The sequence below is a fragment of the Neurospora crassa genome, linkage group I (genome assembly GCF_000182925.2).
Source record: "Neurospora crassa OR74A linkage group I, whole genome shotgun sequence".
Classification (NCBI taxonomy): Eukaryota; Fungi; Ascomycota; class Sordariomycetes; order Sordariales; family Sordariaceae; genus Neurospora; species Neurospora crassa.
In genome coordinates, this window is record NC_026501.1 from 81,363 (window position 1) to 99,258 (window position 17,896).

The following is a 17,896-nucleotide window of genomic DNA, read 5'->3' on the forward strand; positions in this document are numbered from 1 at the left end:
TTAATTACAAATTACCTAAGTTAATCCTTTTTAAAAACTCTACCCGCGGAATAAAAATCATTCTTAAGAAGTAATATATTAATTATATTAAAGAATATAAAGATAATAGTTACTTCGTAAATAATTAGAACGAAATTGAAACGGCGGCTTTTTTAATTTAAATATTCAATACTCTTAATAAAAACCCTATAATTACTATTAACGAAGCTATTAATTATATTATAGCTAATTACGTCCCGCTAATTAACCTCAAAATAAACCTTACCCCCGCTATCAAAACAATCGTACGAAGGTAATAACCTAAACCTAACCCTACGCCTACCACCAACCGTCCCGAAGCCCCTAAAATACCCGCCGTCCTTAAAAAACACTTAATTTTAAATATTTAGGTAGAAGGATTAAAAGTATTAATTAAGGAAGGCATATACATTTATACGGCCGATAAGGATTATATTTAAACTTTAGAAAAATTTATATAGTTATACTTAATACTTTAAATCGAAGGAGGCCTAATAGATATACCGGAAGAAGAGTATATACAGGTACTACTAGTAGAAGGGTAGTAGAACTAGAAGGTAATTATAAAAATGTACCTATTAAGTAAAAAGGAGTAAACTATTATTAATAAAATCTTTAATATATTATATAAATAGGGTAAAATATAGTAGATCACCCAAGCGATCCTATTTATACACCTAGTCTTCGTAGTATAGAAAGAAATAAGAGACGGATAATAAAAGGGACGCCCTATTATCGATATAAAGGTAATTAATAATTTTATTATTCCTAATAATTACCCTCTTCCCTTCTAAAAAATAATTATCGCTTTTATATAAAGGAAGTATTTCGTTGCAATTATTAACGTAGTAACCTTCTTCTACTAGTTTAGCGTTTAATTAAACTATTGAAATCGATTAACGCTTATTACCTATAGAAGGTTCGAAACCCTAACGGTTATTTAAATAGAATTCCGCAATACCCCCGCCTATATATAAAAGTTTATAGATTGCTTTTTCAATAATTATAAGGATTATTATTGTATATATATTAATAATATTATTATAGTATCTAATACTTAAGAAGAATATATAGCCTATTTAACCGCTATCTTTGGATTATTTACCTTTAAGAATATTTCCCTCTTACCTAAAAAATCATTTCTAAGCTACCCTAATATCGAACTCTTAGGTTTCTATATCAACGGACTTAAATTATAAAATACTAAACAGCGGATTAAAGCGTTCAAAAAACTTATATTCCCAAATTAATTAAAGGCCCTCGAACAATACCTTAAGGTATTTAAATTTCTACGCTATTTAATACCTTATTACGCCCAATTAGTAGAACCTTTATAGTAAAGAAAAATATAGCTCCTAACCGCGGGACGTACCTAAAGTACAATTATTAATAGTAAACCGGCTAAGAGAACTATTTATTATATACGTATAAGGTTTACCCCTATACTTAAAGAGAAAGCCACCTTCAAGGCCATTTAAGTAGAAATCTATAGTAGTACTATACTTTATTACTTCAACCTAAATAAGTAAATATTCTTATAAATTAATAGCTCTATTGAGAAAAGCTTCAATATAATATTTTTCTACTTTAAAAATAATTATTAATAGGAACCCGGCTCGTATATCCCAATAAACTAAATACTCCCTATTCTCTTTCTTAATAAGTATCTTACTAATACCGAAATTAAGTACAATCCTTCAAAGTTAGAAGTCGCTTACCTAGTATAAGCAATTAAGAGGTTACGGATGTGTATTTACTTGTATAATATAATTATTATTATTCTTACTAATTATTTTATAACGAAGGGTATTGTTGAATAAAAGTTATTATATACCTCTTTAATTAATAAGGATAATAAACAATTAATTAACGCCTCTATTTACCTTTCCTAATATAATATTAAAGTTTACTATTTACTTAGTAAGTTCAATTTCGTTCTAAACGTATTAAACTAATTTAAAACCGTTAATAACGTCCAATTAAGACTTAATAGTATACTAATCCTTAATAATATTTAATTAGCAATTAATTAAGTATTCTTAGCTATAATAAAAATAATCCTAAATAATAGCCTAAAATAATAATTTGTAACTACCTATAAGAAGGATAAGAAGTATATAGCGGTTATTAATAATCTTAAGGATTTTCGCTTAAATAATAAGGATATTATTACCTTTTAGTACCTAGGCTACCTATTCTTTATAATCGACAATATAATTTATATTAATTAGCTAGATAGTATAAAAATTCTATACGTCCCTTATAACTATGTATAAAAAGTTTTAGAATTAATATATAATAAGAAGTACTACTTCGGATAAAATAGAATATTATATAATTTAAAGGGTTTTTCTATTCTTAATAAATCGTACCTAGTTAAAAAATATATACGAAATTGTCTATTATATAATTTTAATTAAACGGACTATTCCGCTCTTATAGGATAATTTTAGACTATTCGGCTTAAGTTTAATAGTGTACTTCCTATACGTACGGTAGCTATTAATTTTATTATTGGATTGCCGGAAGTACTTACTAAAGATTCCCTATAGAAATTCCTTAGCTATAATACTTTTAATTTATTAATACTTACAATTAATATTATTTTGAAACGGTTATTCCTTATCCCTAATTACTCTACTTATATAATAGAAAAATAGGGTATAGCCTTCGTACGTTTATTAATACTATTGGATTAGGGCTTTCTATTAGGAATTATTTCTAATTAGAATAGGAAATTTATATTTAATTTCTAATAAGGAATATAAAAAGCTTTAGGAATTAAATTTTTAATAATAATTATATACTATTTATAAAGAGATAGTACCTTTAAGTATAAGAATTAAAGTATTAAAATCGCTATCTACTTTTATATTTTTAATTACTTTAATAAAAATTAATTATTCCTATTACTAACCTTCTAATAGAATTTTAATAGTATTTACGTAGAAGCTATTAAAATATTACTCTATAAGTACTTTTTTAGCTATTATCTATAAGGACCCCTAGAATTATTAAACGATTTATTTTAAGAATATAATCCGGTACTATACAACTATATTTAAGAAAAAGCTTAGTTAGTTATAAATTTTACTATAGTTAAAGTTAAGCAATACTATAACCCTAATTGTAAATTAATAGATATTAAAGTTAGAAATAAAATTTTTCTAAAATTATACTACAAATATTATTTACAGAACCGTCCATCCTATAAATTCTCTTAGTAACGTATTAATCCCTTTAAAGTTATTAAGAAAGTTAGAAAGTTAACTTTTAAATTAGAATTCCCCCCTATTATAAAAGGTATTTACCCGGTTATTTTAATTGCGTATTTTAAAAGAGCTCCTTATAAAGATAACCCCTTTGGACGAACTCCCCCAGCCCTAAAACCTATAGAGGACTCCCAAAAAGACTCGGAACTAAAATTGGGCCTACAATACGAAGTAGAAAGATTAGTAACCTATAAGGAGTTAAGGGGAGGGAAAATAAAGTACTAAATTAAATAGAAAGGGTATAGTAATAAAAATAATAAATAGTAAATTAAGGAGTAGTTTAAGAATACGCTATATCTAATTGCTAAGTATTAGGATAGGCGCGGTAGACGTTATAAAAGGGATTTTAGGAAAAAAGGCGCTAGAGAAGAGGATTTTAATAAGAAGGCTACCCGGAGGAGTATTCGAAAGAAGGATTGAGGTACTATTGAAGATAGTAGTCTTTTTACGTGTGAGCCGGGATTTATTACCGGATATATATAATTAACTATAGAGTAGGGTACTAGGCTAGTATACAATTTAATTAAGCTACGCCTAGTCCGGTACTATAGTTAGGGTATAACTAGTACTATAATTAGAGTACAGGTTAATTGCCTACTATTAGCAAACGGTTGCCAGGAAGTAGGACGGTCTACCCTATAAGTTAGGGTGGGCCTTGCTTGGACTAGGGATTCTTGTATAAAAGAATCCCTATTTAAGCCGGCCAACGGCCGCTTACTTCCTCTCTGCATCTCGCTTTCTTACTTTAATATTATTGATTACATCAATGGATATTTGGAGTTTCTGAGCATCCCAGCGAACCGTAATAAGAAGGTTTCTTTAAAATTAGGAATAATATAGTAGAATTCCCCTCGTTTAGAGATATAACCCGCTTCCGTACCTACTTTAGCGTTTCAATATCGTTATTCGTAATCCTAAGTTCTAAAATAGTTTAAATAAGTGTAATTACTAAAGGCAAATCCTTCTTCAGCCTTTCTAATTCAATTTCCTACCAAAGTCCGTCGAAGTCGATAGCTTTGGAAAATTCTATATACAAGTCTATAAATTTAACTTTACCTCCATTACTAAACTAATCGATTCCTATAAATTCGAATAACTTAAAATTAGCTTCCTCTAGAGCTTTTTTAGCGAATATATATTTTTTACCGAAATATTAAATAAGAGCAAAATAATTTAGAAAGGGCCCTTTATTTAAAGTTTAATATTTAAAATTAGTATAAATAAAGCAATATAGAAGTTTACTATTAACTTTAGAACCTAAATTACCTTTCAAATATTTAAAATACCTTATCTACCAATTAAAATTAATAAAATAAATATTCCGTATTAATTATCTATCTATTATATCTTTAGTATATTAATTTTGAGCTTTAGCAATATTTATTACCTCGTTTAGACTATTATCCTTTATACCTATAGGAATATAAGTAGCGTAGACGGAAAGTCCCTTCTTATAAATACGAATAGTATAAAGGATAATAATAGGCTTTAGTAGAATTAATACTAATAAATAAACTAGGCTAGTAGTTAGAGTATTTCCTTCTATAATATATATAGTTTCGGGGGTATTAACGGGCTTCGTAGCGAAATACTATCTATATTTAATATATTTAATTTATTTCGGATATTTAGCTAAATATTTATTATAGCGAATACCGGTTTCTAGGCATCGTTCAAAATACATAGTAGAAGATATAGTAATACAATTAATAATAAGGAGAAAGGTCGAAAAGAAGCAATAATTAAAAATGAGGGAGGTTGGCTGTACTGTATTAACGGTATAGGAAAGTCAAGTTTGGTAATAAGGAATTGGAAAGAGTTAATATCAACCAAAGACAGTTGATTGCAGCTTTAAATGTCGGATATTTAGTATATCTGAGGTATAGGACTTCCGAAGTGTCAAAAAATAGAAGAGTGCCTATTCTTAGGTCAATATCAGCTACTTAATATATTATAATAGAAATATTTTATAGAATATTTTTTTTTTTACTTTAATAATAATAATTGTAAAATCTAATAAAATTGTAATTTATAATTATATTTTTATTTTTAAATTTTTTTATTTATAAAAGGTAAAAATATATTAAAATCTATCATAAAATAAGAGGAATATTATTATTTCTGATCTTATATATTTTAAAGGGTATTTCTTTTTTTTCTATTATATAATTTAAAATTATTTATTTAAAATATAATTAGTAAAAGAATAATCTATACTACTTTTTATATTTAAATTAATAGTATTTTATATAGATTTCTTATAATAAAAATTGTTTTTCTTAATTTATATATATATATATATATATATATTTAATCTGTCTATAATATTATAGAATTATTATATTTAGTATTAAAATAAATCAAGATTTTTTAAAATAAATAAAGCTATTTTCAAACTTTAGGGGATAAATATATAAATAAACTTTTGAACTTTTATATATTTAAATACAATATTATTCTAGGATTGTTATTTTACTCTATTTAATATAATATAATATTTATTTAATATCTTCAATATTTATAGTATTTTACTTAATTTTAAACTAATATATATATTTCTTAATATATATTAATTAGGGATCGTATATAAAGATAATTTATATTATTACTTATATATACGAATTTAAATATTTAAAAATTCTTTTATATTTAAATAGGTATTAAAAAGGGATTTTTAAATCTTTATTAACTTTTAATACTAGAATCTTTCTTAGCCTTTATATAAGTAAATATATAAATATATATATATATATATATATATATATATATATTATATTATTATATAAGTAAAATTCGTATATAAATCAAAATATACATAATTTATTAATAGAATTATTTAATTTTCTAACTATTTTTAATTATTATAAAGGAATAATAAATAGAAGTAATATTCTACTTTTATGTTAAATTAATATAAAGTTTCTTGGAATATTATATTAAATAATAAATGAATATTATATATTTATATATATTTAAAATTTAAAAATATATAATATATATTATTTTATTATAACAGTATACGAAAGGCACTTTAAATATTATTATAAAATTAAATATAATTTTGGTTTTTTAGTTATTATACCCTTTTATTCTCAAAAGACTATAATTGTTTTTAAACGTATATAAACGTTTAAATCCGTACTTTATAAAATAGGTAAGCGTAGATATACTAAATATCTACTACATTTAACTCTTACGTAGGGCAATCTTATAGCGAACCTAAGCTAAAACCTTCTCTAAATTACGAACCTTACAATTCTAAATAATTTCGGCCGAAAACGGAACAATATAATCGTCCTCCTTCTCCTTCGCCTTCTCGTATACTATAAATATAAAAAGTTAATTATTATAAAATATTAATTAAAAAAAAAATATAATATACCCTTACGGAAGTTACAATTAGTACCTTCGCCCTTATAAAAATAGTTCGTACAAATATATTCCGTAAACTTAATACTAGAAATAATATACTTCTCGAAGGGGCTATAATTATTAATTTTAATATACTTCGTACAAGTACGAGTATTGGCGCAACCTATAAAGAGGTAGCGGGCTAAACCTACGAAATATTTACGGCGGTTGAACTTTAATTCCGATATAACTTCGCCGGTTTTAGTTTAGAAGATTTTGAATTGAAAGGCGCGGGGTACAATCTATATTATTTAGTTAGGATCAACTACTTCCAATTAGAATTAATTAATACTAATAAATATTACTTACTTTACGCTAAGATAGAATTTTATATACTTTATTAATATCGTAATTAAAAAGTTTCTTAATAATAAAACGAATAGTATTAATATTGTCCTACTACTAGTCGCCCGTCTTTATAATATATACCGCCGATATTCCCTCGGCTAACAATTTATTATAGTATTTAAAGGGGTACAATTATACTATTAATTTAGTATTACTAGGGCGCTCATTATTAAATATAGTTACTATATACCCTATTAATATATACTTTATATATATTGTATATGCGTATAGAATATACTTACTAATTAATCGTTATTAGTTATAAATATTATTTTTTAATACGTTATTGTTAGAGTAAAAGTATTAAGAATGTTTTACTATACAAGGATATATAAGAAAGTGGGGTTTGGGGAAGGTGAGATACACTTGAACTATATTTAATTGCTATACTGAATCTATATTAACGCGCCCGGGCGCGTACCTATTGCCTGCAGCTGGCACAGACCTTTTTTCTTTCAACTTTTGGATAAACGACCCAAGGCACACTTGGGCCACCGTAAAGTACCTTAGGACATGGATGGAGCGACGAGGGAAGAAGAGGCAACATCAACAACAACGACGACCGCGACTTCCTCTCGATGATCGAACGATTCACCTCTTTGGGGAAACACTACTCCACAACTCGACTTCTGGGTTTGGAGTTTCAGTTTTCGGCGGTTCCGACTTACAAATACCTCTGCTGACGGTCCCTTCAACTTCCCTCAACTCAAGGAACTCCAACAAAGGATCCTTCTCCATCGCAACGCTTATGGCACCCCCTTGTCATAACCCAGGATTTCAGACTAGGCGCCAACCTGCGCCCCTAAAAGGCACCATCCTATCCCCATTTCGGGGATAGCTTCCCCTCTAGCGAGAATCCTTCAGCGGCCCGCTGGTTCGTTAACGCCGAGCTGGGCTGGTGTTCCTTCTGCCGAAAATCGACATCAACACTTCCATCGTCTATCACGTCCTATCTGTAACCATCATCGTCTCAATCCATCGTCCCGTCTGACCTACTATGCCATGTTTGGTGCACCGGCCCGCCTCACGTTCACATGAGCATCATCGGGAGCCCTCCCAGTAATGCGAGGAAATGAGCTGGCGGAGAAGTATCAGTGAATTTCATGACAGTAACGAGCCTTCGGTTACCCCGGGATTCAGACTATGTTCCATTTTGGCAGCGAATGAATCGCTTTGTCTCTCGATCAATTCGGGGCCTGTTGACACTTTCAGTTCGAACGAGAGGACCATATCATCGGCGTAGCAGGGAAATCGATCGAGAAGGACTAAAGCAACCACCTTCGCAGGTTATATAACGGAATGGAACCGTGCACGAGAGACGATGCAATGCAGCGTGGTTGACAGTTAGGGTTTTTGTTCTATCCCCGGGGTCATGCCCACATGTTTCGACAACTTGACGAAACCGGGCACTGCTCGGCTTTTCTGAGCTTCTTTCCACAAGTTCCAAGCCAGCATCGCCCTACACTACTTTGAGCGGATGGAACAGTGGAAGTATTGAAGCGGTGTACCTAACAGTGGGATCTTTTCATTTGCGAAAAGCTGCACTGGGTACACTGCGGTCAAACTGAGGGCACCCTTGCAAGCCATAGCCCTATGAGCCCTATAGGGCTAAGGACTATACACTGCCCGTGCATGCCAACAGCACTCCAGGACCTTCATCACCTTCATGACACTCAGGTCACGGTGTGCTTTGCACTGGTGGTTCTTTTCTGTATCTTTTGGAATGACCTTTTGAGGTACGGATGGGGAGGCTGTCGTTGAGATTTGAACCGTACCTAGGTACCTATGTACCGCAGAGCCACTTTCAGGGGGGGACTGCGTGCTGACCACAGCAAGAAAGAGACATCAACACTCATACCAACCTTGACCGGCACTTAACGAGTAGACAACAGCAGTTGAAGGACTGGCAAAGAATTCCCACCGACGAACGCGCCGTCATTATCTCGAAGTCAGGTCATATTACGTTTAACTCCCCAAAAGCTACCCTACGATAGCATCGGGACGGCTCACCACGCTCCGACTCTACAGTTACAGTCCATCTCTTTGATTGTTTGAAGATGGCTGGGGACGTCTCAATCTTTTCGGAAGCATCGTCAAGCCCCTTTTAGAGATCTAAATTGCTGCCTAGCCGCCCGGTTAGAATGAACGTCCGAATTTTTCTCGCTACTTGGACCAATGATAGGCAGACAACAAGAACTCCCGTCGCTATATCCACCGGCGGCTAGGGTAGCATAAGCGTGACAACGACAAGGAATAACCAGGGGTGACTTGCCCTGCTGTTCACCCTGGCTGCTGGCCGCTGATCTCAAATTCTGATGTTGCCTGGCCTTGCCCTCCGCCGTGCCGGGCGGTAAGACAAGATTTCTTCTAGAAGAAAGCAACAGACCGGACAAGCCGGGATGCCTGATACATGCGTACGCCATAAAAAAAGACGAGAGTGGGTGAGACTTCCTACACCCGCAGTGCAGTGGTGCCATGGTAACCCCCCTTTTCTTCTTTGTCCCATGTCCAGCCTTCCCACTCCAGCCACCACGGCAATTGCTTGTCATGTCATCATGTACTCCACGCCTGGAGCCGCAAGTCTCCAATCTGGGCCCCCAAGTCAGAAATAAGACCAGGGCTTGATTTCTAAGTTCCTAGACGTCTTACTCTCCGGAACACTGGAGACATGAGCTGCGTGATATCATTGCCTGGTACATATAGGCCGACAAAGCTGTGGAATGACACTCTGATGGAGTCAGCTCTTGACTCGTTCTTGGGGCAATGTCTCGACAACGATCGCGCCTGAACCCGCCAGTGCACAAAATGATGAAAACTTCAAGTCATTCTAGGCATTGTCTACAGGTACGCTTTTCACAACACCTGGATCACGATATCTTTGAAGCCTCTTGAGACCTTCAGCATGAACAAGGATGATCAAGACAAAGGCCGATCAAACGACGAAATGGGGAACGGCTTGCGCTCAATGCGCTGCAGCCAAAGCAAAGTGCTCTCGAACGTCCGAGTTACGGGGGTCCAAGTGCGACAGATGCGAGCGGTTGCTCAAGACCTGTACGGAACGAATGCAGAGGCCTAGGAAGCCCAGACGGTCAAGGACACCAAGGTTTGTTTCCATTACCCTTGGGCATTCACCATGATCTACCCTCGGTGCTCTCTAACCGCCTTGGCTTCCATTCAGCAGGAAAGAATATGCATCTTCTTCCATCTACGTTGACACCGACGGCTCCCTTTCACCTCCCTTCACTACATCAACCGCAGATTTCACATCAACATCAATCGGCAACCTCGCTGCGGACATATCTCTGCAACAGGCCCCGTTGAAAAGCGCGACCTCGTCACCCCTACTCTCTATAACCCTCTCCCCGCCTCCCGCCCTTGGGACATCGGTTCCGCTTTTCGATAACCTCCAAAATTGCCCATGCTCCCCATCAAATCCTACTGCAGATGAAGACGCTGTGCAAACGTTCCTGACCCAAATCCAACCAAGTTTCCCGTTTATATTAGTTCCAAATAACGTGGATAGTCAAGCGTTGGCAGTGGAGAGGCCGGTGCTCATGTCAGCGATCCGCCTTGCGGCTGCCACCACTTCCACTGCCACGACAAACGTGTCAGAGTCAACATTACTAAGTCAGGTATATCAGTTTGTCAACCATGTCTCGAGGATGGTGACGCTGAGGGGAGAGTGCACCCTAGAGATGCTGATGGCAGCTGTGATGGTGCTTGGACGGTGGAGATGGTGGTGTGAACAGCATAGAGGAGGGTTTAACAGTCTGTTAGGGATAGCGGAAGGTTTGGTCCAGGACTTGGGACTCAACCGCAACCCGAGGCAGACCCAAGAGGAAGAGGAGAGGGTAACTGATATTAAGAAGAGATTATTACTCGGAGTATGGTATTTACGGTCATGGTATGTTTTCCTTTCGTTGCTTCGATTCCAGATCCCTTCTCCCATACAGAGGGTACCCGGCGGGGTGTTCACGGGTTGTAGAAAGCTGGATGCCCAGAACAGCTAATAGGAGATGACCAACAGCGCCGCAATACATCAATCCCAGCTCTCACCAACAGTCTTCACGCCTTACATGCTCCAATGCCTCAAAGATCTTGAAGTGTCGAGCCAGCCTTCCGACCAAGTGCTCGTTCAAGCCGTCAAAGTCCAACATCTTGAGGAGAGAATACGAAGACTGAACGACGATCTACCCAGTTTCGACCCAACAGAAGATGAAGCAAATATCGCAAGAATTATCGGTTTGAGGAACGACTGGGAGTTGTTGAGCCGGAGCTCTTCCGAGCTGATGCACAATCGTGAGTCTTTATTGTTGTTTTCTTGCGCATGAGCGTTACACCACCATCCCAAACCTATATTCCTGTCACACCAACGAGAAATACATAGGGTAGTCTGAGCCCAAATCTTCCCCCAACTCTTCTTTCCTATTATCAAGACACCGAAAACACAAACAGCTAACAACCACAAAAGCATTGGTAGCCTCCCACCTCAAAACGGCCTTCCTCCGCCTCCACGAGCCTCTCAAGCAGACTTTCCACATACATCCAGATATATCAAGCCCACCCCCAATCCCTACCTCTAATCTGCTCTTACTTGTAGCTTCATCAACTGGGTCCTCCTCCTTTCCTACCTCTACTACCTCTACAAACTCGGAGTATCAGGACTATGAGTTGGATTTTGATGTGGATGTTGAGATGGCTGGCCCACCAACTCGCGGGATGCAGTACGGTGGCCATGATCAGAGTCAAGATTACAGACAGCAGATGCAAGGGCAGCAGTGGGCTGCGGCAGGAGCACAAGGATGGCCGGAAGAGAATGCAGGTGCGGTAATGTTCTGGGGGCGGGAACATCATGAGCACCAGATACATGGACAGCATGGGTACCAGAGATAGGGACATGGAGGTTGGGGGCAGGGGAGGTGAACATAACTTGGCAGTGGCATTGATGTGAACAAGTTGAACATGCATAGAAGGCGTCTCGTGGAGGATTCGGGATTGGTATATCTTAGTACCTCTATATGGGAACGCATAAGTATGGCTCTTGCTTCTCTCAACTTGTAGCATTTGGATGCAAAGGTTGTTCCGTCGTTGTTGCCTTCCGCGAATGATTCAAGCTCGAGATTGCGTACCTTGGTCGAACAGTCCGTCACCAAGATTGCAACACCGAGTCGATCTTGCATCGTATCACTGGCAACAGCTCGACGCAGGTGCCAATTATAGCACGAAACAACTGGAAAACCTGGACTTTAACCTGCAGATCGAAGTCTACTAGGCTCACTACCTCTCCAAGTCCATCCTCATCATCCCCATACTACCACCACCGCTACCACGACGATCATCTTGGTTCATCGCCTGATAACCGCCCGAAATCACCGGATCAACAGGCACATCCCCGTTCCCATTCAACCCAATTCCACCACTCACGGGCAAACTCCACCCCAACCATTCCAAAATACTCGCCTGCTCGCTCTCCAAATCCAACAAGCCACTCAACAAGTTGGTACTTCCATTTCCATTCCCATTCTCACCTGCACCAGTTGCACTTCCTCTCCGCGAAGAGTGCTGTCCCCAATCCCCCGCTGCAAACTCTTCATCGCCTATTCCCTCCAGCTTCTGACTCCCCGGCGCTCCAAAACTTTGATGCAGGAGCATTATCAGACTAACCGAGACTCTGGCGAGGGAGTAATCCACCGCCACCGGCTTGCCGTTGGAGTTCATAGTCGCGTGCGGAGATGGGAGGGTAAGGAGGTAGCTGCGATCTTGGGGTTCGAGGGCCAGGGGCGGCGGGCGTTGTTGTTGTTGTCGACGCTGCTGCTGTTGTTCCCACAGTCGAAAAGTGACAGAAGATTCCACAACCGCAAGCAAAGCCCTCATGCGCCTCCACCACCTCTCTGCTCCATCTCTCCCCCCTCCCAAGCGAGCGCACAGCTCCAAAACAACAAGACAATCGCGTACACGCTCGAGTTCGCCGTACCAGCCATAGCGGTCTTGGTATTCCCATTCGTTCATGCTGTTTGTCTCACCTCCCGTGCCTCTTGATGTTGTTTGTGGAGGGTAAAGACCGATGCTGTTGATCATCTTGCCTACTACTGACCAGAGCAAAACCGCGCAGCTGGTATAAGCCTGGAACCCAGCCGTCCAGGAGGGCATTAGAATTTCGTCGTCATTGTGAATCATTCTCCGCAACACCACGGCGCTCAGTCCGGCGACGCGGATCGCGTCATCCGCGTGCTCCAGGAGAAGTTCCCGAAGGGGTGTGTCCAGTGCATGATGTCCCTCGTGGTTGCCGTGCAGCCGGCAGGTGATGCTTTGGGAGATTAACCAGCGGTAGAGCAAGGTGATGGAGTCGGAGTAGAGGATGTGGATGTGATGGATGGAGCGATGTGTTTCGAGGAGCCCGGAGGTCGTGCCTGAAGAGGCTCCGGAAGTCGTCCGGGGGAAGGGCGAACCGGCGGGCGAGAAGCGAGAGAGGTTGTGGAAGTTGAGTTGGATGGTGGAGGGGAGGGTGTGGTACCAATGGCGAAGGGAGTGAAGGACGTGACGGATGGAGTGGGGAGTGAGATCCCGGTTGGAGGCGCGGAGGCGTAGGATGAAAGATTTAATGTAGCAGAGACGGGTTAGGGCTATTTCGGTGACTATGGGAAGTGTTAGTTGGAGACGAGATCGGTGGTGATGGTGGTGGTGGTGATGCTAGTGTTTCGTGAAGGGGATGAAGGATTGACACAGGGGCGGTTGTGATGGTGACACTGTGCAAAAAAGGGGCGTTGTAAACAATGACAACAAAGAAACCAAACGCCCGGACTTACTCTCAACCAAATCCGCATTCTCGGGATACGGCGGCTCAGCTTCCGGACTCTGCTACTGGTCAGCATATTGTGCTCTCTCTCTCTCTCTTAAGGCCGAGAATCCGAGGCATCTAATAGTAGTTTGGAGATTATAGGCCTCCCAATAGCCTCCCAATAGTTCCAAACAGCTATTCAAGAAAAATAACTCACCAATTGTCTCTCAACCAACAAGTCGCTACCAATAATGTATCCGTGAGCCGAGCTCAGCCAACTGGAGACGACGGAAACATTAGCATTCCTGGCAACACAGCAGGGAACTACCTCTACCTGTCCAATAGCGACAAAACCGACGATCAGTGGAGAAAGCGGCCGGTTCCGCAGTTCCCCCCTTTGTCACACCACACCATCCATCCAATACGTCGTCCATTGGCACCATGCCGGCACGCGCACGCACACGGTCCGTGCAGCAGCAACGACGACATGGAATGGAACGACATCGAAACAAGTTGACGTTGATACAACAACAGATAAAAAACGATACGTACCTCGCCAGGAAAACCAACGTCCGCCAACTTCTTCCATGGCCGATTGTTTCCTTGTGCGGCAGCACAGGAGGTGACAAGGCGAGCTGCGCCTGCAAGGAAGAAGCAGAAGAAGAAGAAGAAGAGGAAGCAGCAGCAGCAGCAGCAGCCAGAGTCTGGTGGTGTCTCTGCGCCTGTTGGGCTTCGAGTAGCTGTGCCTGTTTCTGCGCTGCATCGTGATTCATCCTGTAGGCTCTAGAAAACAGGTTTATTCCCGTTTCTTTAAAAGGGGGGAGGATTGCAGATCTTGGCGTTAGTGCATCTCGATTCAGTCTGTGTTCGATTCGGACGGGAGAGATGGGCCGTAGATCTCCCCAGCCGTGAATGAGGATCTTCTCACAACTTCTTCTTGTTCCAACCTCGTTCTTTCCTTCCAGTCTAAGCTCCTATTGCACTGCAATTGCGATTGGTCTTTCATGACATGAGGTGTTTCTGGAAGGAATGAAGGGTGGAAAAGGAGGGGGGAAAAGAGGAAGCTGAAAGACTGGAAAGCCGGCGGAGAGAAGGAAAGAAAAAAGGCAAAGGGGGGGAAGGAAACACACCAACATAACTGAGCGCCAACCCAGGCTTATTCATAATCACTGTCCCCGCCAGCAGCGCACATACTCGTACTGCGTCCAACGGCGCGTGCTCGATAACCACATCCAAGTAATGTCTGGCGATATTCGTAAACGCTTCTTGTTCTTGAACCCGGCTGTCCGTCTGCGCATCCATAAGGCATTGAGAACCAAGGGAGGTGACGGCTGTGAGGCAGCTGAGGGCTATTTGTTGTTGCCGTTTTCGGTCCATGGGGGCAGAATTCAGTGTAGCGTCGTCAAGGCCGGAGGCGATTCGGTGCAGAGATTTGAGCTCGTCGCGGGAAAAGGGCTGGAAGAGCTGGTCGATACGGATAAAGTACTCGTTGATAGCGGCGTTGGTAGTCTCGAGGTCGGGAAGCGGAATCTGAATGGCTGCCGATGGGAAGGATTGTCGTCGTCCATTGCTGCTGCTGCTGAACGCTCCTCCTGGAGACGGATTGACCGCGGTGCTGCTGTTGTCCACCCATAGTTGCCACGGCGTCGGAGACAAGATGGGCGGTTCGGTCGAGATTGATGCTCGATCACGAAAGGGAGACGCTTCCTCTTGTTCCTGGTGTGCCAGACCGGTCATGGACTGGCCAGAGCTGTGCCGTGACCCAGAAGCCGTAGAGACATTCCCAAGCGAGGCCGTAACCGTCGATGGCGATGTGCCGGTAGGGGTATTCATGTTCTCATCCTCATCAACAGCCGCCATGGGGGTGAAGAAATCGTCAGGCGTCTGCTTCAGCTCCTCAATCAAGCGCACCGCCTGCTCAGCCGTCGCTTTTCTCAGCTGCTGCATCGTCTTCTCCAGCAGTGCCAGGCGCGACTTCATGGCCTTGTACCGCGACTGGCCTTCTTCGCCATCGTAACCGCATTGTCGTCCTTTGGCTTTGCAGTTGTTGCACTTGGGACGTTGTCCGCCGCACTAGATCAGGGGGGTTGCCCGTGGTAAACAAGAACCGGGACAAGGGTTAGCAAACACTGACATAACGCAGGCCAACGTTGACTTGACACGCGGGTGGCTAACGGGTAATACGGGTATGCAAGCCACGGGAAATAGGCGAAATGATGGGATAGGGGTGGCAAAGAATGACTTGAAGGACATTATGAATAGTGTCGAGCACCAGAAAAGCAAACAAATGTCACACCTTGGCCTTTGTCTTGCGGCAGTCACGGCATGCTTGAACCACACTGCGCTTTCTCCTCGGAAGCACAATACTTTCCAATCGCTGTGGCCCTTGGACGGATATTGGTAGGCCTGTATTTCCGGCAGCAACTGAAAAGCCCGGGGCAACGACATGGGGGAGATTGTGAGTGTGACGCTGTTGTTGTTGTTGTTGTTGTTGCTGCTCAGCGTGGTCTCGTGGCTGTAGTGCTGGTTGTGCTGCTACTCCCTCAACATCGTGGCCGCCGTTGGTTGGGATGGAAGCTGGTCGAATCTCGCGAAAGTTTTGCATTGGTACCTGCTCGAACTCGGAAAGGACTGGGTAGGGGATGCTCTAGACGAGAACAATGGTCCTTGGGCTGGTGCTGCTGAAATGTCCAGGGGGGAGGGAATGGCAACAGGAAGAACAAAGGTCTGCTTGGGTCCGTAGCCGCATGGAAAGGCACGACAGGGAGTTGAGGTGGTACTTGATGTTGTTGTAATCCACGTTGTTGAGGAACAAGGATGAGGTGGTATTGCTCTCTCTTCCCTTTTTTTTTTCGGTCCTCCGATGGGTGAGGAGAAAGCGAAGCAAAAGGCTTTCTTTCTGTCAGCGGTGTCTGGCTGCCCTGTCCTGGCCTGGCCTGGCCTGAATCCCGAAGACCCGATGCTTCTCTTGTGGATCCTACCCGAGCCAGCAACAGCTGCAACCGTGGTAGGCAGTGGCCAGCATAAGCAGCGGGCCAGCTCAAAGAGGTAGCCTCCCAGCTGTCAACAAGCGGTCCGTGAGGAAGTCTGAAGCAATACGTATGTACACCCACGCACACACGGGTGATGCTTCCCTAGTCGAGACTGGGGGGGGGGGGCACGAGGGGGGGTGGGCGGTCACAACGGGACCACACTGCTGCTCAACTGGAACCGGGATCACTTCCAACCAACCCGAGAAAACACTCCGCAAGGAACCGGCCCCGAATGCCGGTAAAGCCTCTCTTGGCTACCTATCCTTTCTGGCCCAAGGTACAGTGTGCCCGCAGCACGCTTTCAAAGAATGGGATCCAGCCAACGGAGCAGGTTCCTAGACTAGAGGTACTCTTGCCCCACCAAATTGCTGCAGCGATGAATCACTGGACGGAGACGGATGATCAGCGAGCTGTTCCTTGGTCGTAGGTCAGGGTGTGTCTATGATCGCAAGATGACGATGATGATTTTCCAATCGGAGGCCCCCATGAACACGGCCAGAGGAGGAATCTTTCTGTGAGAAACGAACGTCCACTCGACCACTCGTGTGTCCGCTCAGGGGGGCCAGGCATTTACCTTGCTTGGGCCCTACGCAGTCTTTGTTCCCTAACAGAAAACGACTCAGCGATGGCATGAAAGCCCGGACGCGGGGAACGAAGCGCGTTGAAATCTCCGGGTGCTCCTCTTTGCTGGATGGATGGATGGGATTGCCCGAAGATGTGAAACGGTTGGAGCACGGCACGGGGCAAAACTTGGGTGGTGATAACGACCCCAACGGTTCCGTGGCTTCCACTCTCCCTTCGCCCCCTTTTTTTTTTCACCTTGATTTTGGTCCAATCACGCCTCTCGAAATCAGCCGGCTCCAGTCAGATATTGTTAGGAACCCTACCAGCTCAGACGTAGCAAGTCGTGGGATCCCGGTTACGTCCACTAACATAATCCGGAGGTGAGTCCGGTCCCCCGCCGCCAACTCCCCGTACCCTGCGTGACAGAACGAGGACCCAAGAGGGGGATTGTACCTTGCGCGTGCGGTCCATGT

General features: G+C 41.3%; 2 protein-coding genes across 3 annotated transcripts; one reads left to right on the forward strand and one right to left on the reverse strand.

Annotated features, from left to right (window-relative positions):
- Positions 1-9,961: 9,961 nt before the first annotated feature.
- NCU10501 (hypothetical protein) lies at positions 9,962-11,231 on the forward strand (the record flags this gene model as incomplete). Its single annotated transcript, XM_001728004.1, has 3 exons — positions 9,962-10,152; positions 10,231-10,953; positions 11,099-11,231. 3 exons carry the CDS (start codon positions 9,962-9,964, stop codon positions 11,229-11,231), a joined length of 1,047 nt encoding a protein of 348 aa, XP_001728056.1.
- An 880-nt stretch (positions 11,232-12,111) lies between these two features.
- Positions 12,112-17,592, reverse strand: NCU08049 (the record flags this gene model as incomplete). Of its 2 annotated transcripts, XM_011394883.1 has the most annotated exons (7): positions 17,434-17,592; positions 16,124-17,243; positions 14,958-15,900; positions 14,380-14,635; positions 14,045-14,105; positions 13,856-13,904; positions 12,327-13,684 (listed from the first exon to the last, which is right to left on the reverse strand). In XM_011394883.1, exons 2-7 carry the CDS (start codon positions 16,430-16,432, stop codon positions 12,327-12,329), a joined length of 2,976 nt encoding a protein of 991 aa, XP_011393185.1. In that variant the 5' UTR covers positions 16,433-17,243; positions 17,434-17,592. The 2 variants fall into 2 exon arrangements, with proteins under 2 accessions (XP_011393186.1, XP_011393185.1); XM_011394884.1 differs by lacking the exon at positions 17,434-17,592 and having other exon boundaries at positions 12,112-13,684; positions 16,124-17,337.
- Positions 17,593-17,896: the final 304 nt, after the last annotated feature.